The sequence below is a fragment of the Chrysochloris asiatica genome, unplaced genomic scaffold (assembly GCF_000296735.1).
Source record: "Chrysochloris asiatica unplaced genomic scaffold, ChrAsi1.0 scaffold00816, whole genome shotgun sequence".
Lineage (NCBI taxonomy): Eukaryota > Metazoa > Chordata > Mammalia > Afrosoricida > Chrysochloridae > Chrysochloris > Chrysochloris asiatica.
Window position 1 is genome coordinate 21064 of NW_006409334.1, and position 4416 is coordinate 25479.

General features: G+C 42.8%; 1 protein-coding gene and 1 pseudogene across 1 annotated transcript in view; both read left to right on the top strand.

Moving 5' to 3' along the window:
* Nucleotides 1-3780, top strand: part of LOC102811116 (zinc finger protein 420-like) — a 5476-nt gene extending 1696 nt beyond the window's left edge. Inside the window, exons 3-4 of the mRNA XM_006877997.1 lie at nt 2513-3557; nt 3642-3780. Coding sequence (XP_006878059.1) covers nt 2513-3557; nt 3642-3780 — 1184 coding nt within the window. The remainder of the gene's footprint in view (nt 1-2512; nt 3558-3641) is intronic.
* Nucleotides 3781-4132: 352 nt separating this feature from the next.
* The window catches only part of LOC102811507, a 14333-nt pseudogene continuing 14049 nt past the window's right edge, over nt 4133-4416 (top strand).

A 4416-nucleotide genomic window follows, 5' to 3' on the forward strand; every position in this document is an offset into this window, starting at 1 on the left:
AGTCATGGAATCACATGGCTGGAAGGATCACCTTGACAACCAGGGGAGACATTTGAGGTGAGTGTGATTCCAACAACAGAAATTAGTGCTTCACAAAATCTCAGGAGGTGTCATGACATCAAAATACACTGAAGTGAGGGGGCTCCAAATAGTTCATGGAGCACTCCATCATCTTTCAGTTGCATCATTCTGTGAACAATTATGATTGAGGAATTGCTGGGCAAACAAAGGTTGCATGTGCATTTCCCAACAGTCAGATCTCTTGCCTTTTAAATTGTGAGTCAGTTAAGAAACCGTCAGTAGTGTGCCATTCAGATGTGGTTATCGGGGACCGAGGCCTGCTCAGACCACTGTGTAGGTTTCCCGAAGGAGAGGCGAGGATTAACGAACACAGCTGATGGCACGTGACAACGTTTATTTCCAATCTCAGAGTATATATAGGGTGGTTCTGCAAGTCAGTGCTGTTTTGCATAGTTACAAGTCTGTCCTTTACTGGGAATCATGCGACCTTGGGAAAGCTACCTTCCCTGCTGTTTTAATAAGCAGACACTGTCTGGTTAGACCCAGCCTTAAAGTTTTGTGAGGCCTGTAAGCCTTTTGGTCCCCAACATGTGGTGGCAGGCTGCACAGCTCTAAATGTTTGTTGATCTCCAGAGTCCTACAACATATCCGGGCTGTGATGTAAGACTCTTGGTATCCATGCAGGTGTTTGGTGTTGAAGGAGTGTGTAGAGTGACACGTTCATATTGGTGGTTTGCTCACCGTCCTTGAATGCAGTACCAGTGATTGTTTCTTCACCAAATCAAATTCTATTAAAACAACAGTTTTGATTGCTATGCAATCTGAACACTTTTCTCATTTATATTGGAAATTGCTGAGTCGTTCCAAAGTAGTTTGAATCCCTGAAGCTGACTGATGTATATGTGTTGTGTTTGCCAAGTCAGTTCTGACTTTTAGCAACCCTTTGTTGACTTTCCAAGGAGTAGCTGTTGTTACATGCCATGAAGTCGTTCTACTTTGTGGTTCAAATCTAGCTTACCACCTAGTGTTAATCTTTCATCTGGACCCATGTATATCTGTAAATGTGTATAATGCTGTCTGTAAAACTTTAGTTTCCGTGAAAATTTACGTTAGAACATTTTCATAAGTATTAGTCAGCAAAATGTTTAAAGCATATTTTAGTTGGACACAATGAACAGGAAGTCTTACACATTGACAGAAATGGTAGTCATTGTCCTAGATGAATCTTGAGACAACTCAGGGGAAAGACGTGCATGTTCACTGAGTTTGGTAATGCTGTCATGTGACAACATTTGCTTCCAACCACATAAATGACTTATTTTTGTCTCCCTGTAGACAGTGGAGTAGTTTGCAGAGGACACCGTTGTTTTACATTTACAGTACCTGTTTTTAACAGAACTGGTGCAATCGAAAACCTGTGTGAACGTTCTGAAGGCAACCAGTGTGGGGAAACATCCAGCAGTACCTGTCAGTGTCCTTACTGTGGAAAAGACTGCAGGTGTCCTTCTCACCTGACCACGCCAGTGAGAACTCATGATGGGAAAAATACCCATAAATGTAAGCTATGTGGGAGAGGCTTCCTTTGTATGTTGACCCTCAAGAATCTGTCTCAGCAATCACCAGTATTGACGGGTATGAATTCAGCAAGTGGATGGAAATTTTCTATAGTTTCTCACCAGTTAGAACACTTTGGAAGGTCATCAATCCAAATGTAAAGAATTTTTTAGAATGCATATTAATCCTTCATCTCTCATTTTAAACAATAACTCTCATAGAGAGAAGCCTTCTGAATGTAAGAGTGCAATTCCTGAGGCTTCCTCCCTCAATCAACATGTAAGTAGTCACAGTGGAGAGATCCCTTATGAATGTAAAGAGTCTGGGGAAACTTTTAGAGATTCCGCAGACCTGACCGCACATAGAAGAATCTATGTGGAGAGAGGCCCTATGAATATCTGGAGTGTGTGAAAACCTGAAGTGAGGCGTCTCTCCTCCCTGGACATATAGGAACTCACAGCAGACAGAGGCCTTTTGAATGTAAAGTGTGTGGGAAAGCCTTTAGAGATTCCTCACAGTACAGTTGACCTTTGCAAACTCACAGTGGAGACAGACTCTATGAAAGTAATCAATGTGAGAAAGCCTTTAGCCATGCCTATGGGCTCACAAGACATAAAATAGTCCACTGTGCATACATGACTTATGAATGTAAGGAGTGTGAGATCACTTTTAGGGATCCATCAGGCCTGACGGCACATAGAATACACACCCGAAGAGAAGCTTTATGAATGTAAGCAATGTAGAAAAGCCTTCAGAGTGTCATCAAAGTGCAGTAGTAGACTCATGTGGACACACAGTACAGACAGGCACTATGAATGTAAGGAATGTGGGAATACCTATATCTATGACTCAAACCTCATACAACATAGAAGAATCCAGAGTGGAGAGAGGCCCTATGAATGTAAGGAATGTGTAAAAGCCTTTATTTCTTCCACAGCCCTCACTGCACCTATGCAAATTCATAATGGAGAGAGTCCCTATGAATGTAAGGAATGTGGGAAAACCTTTTGCCAAGCGTCAAACCTCACAACGCGTAGAAGAATCCGCACTGGAGAGAGGCTCTATGAATGTAAGGAACGTGAGAAATACTATACTCAATGGTCAGGCCTCAGAATACACAGAAGAATCCACAGTGGAGAGAGGCCCTATGAAAGCAAGGATTGTGGGAAATCCTTTTGTCGACTCTCAAACCTCATAACACATAGAAGAATCCTCAGTGGAGAGACTCACTGTGAGTGTAAAAAATGTGGAAAAGCCTTTATTTCTTCCACAGCCCTCTCTGCACATATGCGAAGTCATAGTGGAGAGAGGCCCTACGAATGTAAGGAGTGTGGGAAAGCCTTTCTCCGAGCTTCACACCTCACAACACATAGAAGGATCCACAGTGGAGAGAGGCCCTATGAATGTAAAGAATGTGGAAAAGCCTTTATTTCTTCCACAGACCTCACTTTACATATGCGAATTCATAGTGGAGAGAGGCCCTATGAATGTAAGGAATGTGGGAAAGCCTTTATCCGAGCTTCACACCTCACAACACATAGAAGAATCCACAGTGGAGAGAGGCCCTATGAATGTAATCTGTGTGGGAAATCCTTTACTGTCCTGTCAAGCCTCACAACACATAGAAGAATCCACAGTGGAGAGAGGCCCTATGAATGTAAGGAATGTGGGAAATCCTTTACTCAGTGGTCAAGCCTCACAAAACATAGAAGAATCCACAGTGGAGAAAGGCCCTATGAATGTAATGAGTGTGGGAAAGCCTTTCTCAGAGCATCATCCCTCAGAACACATAGAAGAATCCACAGTGGAGAGAGGCCCTATGAATGTAAGGAATGTGGGAAATCCTTTACTCAGTGGTCAAGCCTCAGAACACATAGAAGAATCCACAGTGGAGAGAGGCCCTATGAATGTAAGGAGTGTGGGAAAGCCTTTCTCCAATCTTCACACCTCACAACACACAGAAGAATCCACAGTGGAGAGAGGCCCTATGAATGTAAGGAGTGTGGGAAAGCCTTTATTGAATTAGGAAACTTCACAAGACATAGAACAGTCCACAGTGGGGAGAGGCCCTATGAATGTAAGCAGTGTGGGAAATCCTTTACTCGAGGGTCAAGCCTCACAACACATAGAAGAATCCACAGTGGAGAAGACCTTATAAATGCAAGGATTGTGAGAAATGCTTTCGTGGACTCTTACACCTCATAACACATAGAAGAATCCACAGTGGAGAGAGGCCATATAAATGTAAAGTATGTGGGAAAGTCTTTAATAGGTACTCATCCCTCTGTAAACATGCAAACCACAGTGGGGAGAGGACCCATGAATGTAAGGAATGTGGGACAGCCTTTAAGGATTTCTCAGACCAAATTCCACATGTGCAAACTCACGGTGACGACCGGGTTTAAAGAGTATACACAGTGTGGCAACGTGTTCAGGCAGTCCTCAATCTTCACTAGACATAGAAGAAGCCACACTGGAATGAGGCCATCTGAATGTCAAGAGTGTGCAATAGCTTCTGTTGATGCCTCATCCCTCACTGTACATATGAGATCTCACAATGGAGAGAGTAAGGAATATGGAGAACCCACTCCTAGTTGTCCATCTCTTGTGAAAGAGGTGAACTCAGTTAGTTAGCAGAGACCTTATGAATGTAGCCAACTTGGGTAATCCTATGTTTGTTACTCAGCCCTCACTTCATATTTAAGGATGCACAGTGGAGAGGAATGTGAAATTAATGTAATGAACTACTCATGATTCCACAAAATTGCCATGATTCCTAAAAGGAAAGAACCCTTATTGATGTAACAAATGCAGCAGAGGATTTAGATGCTTATCACACTA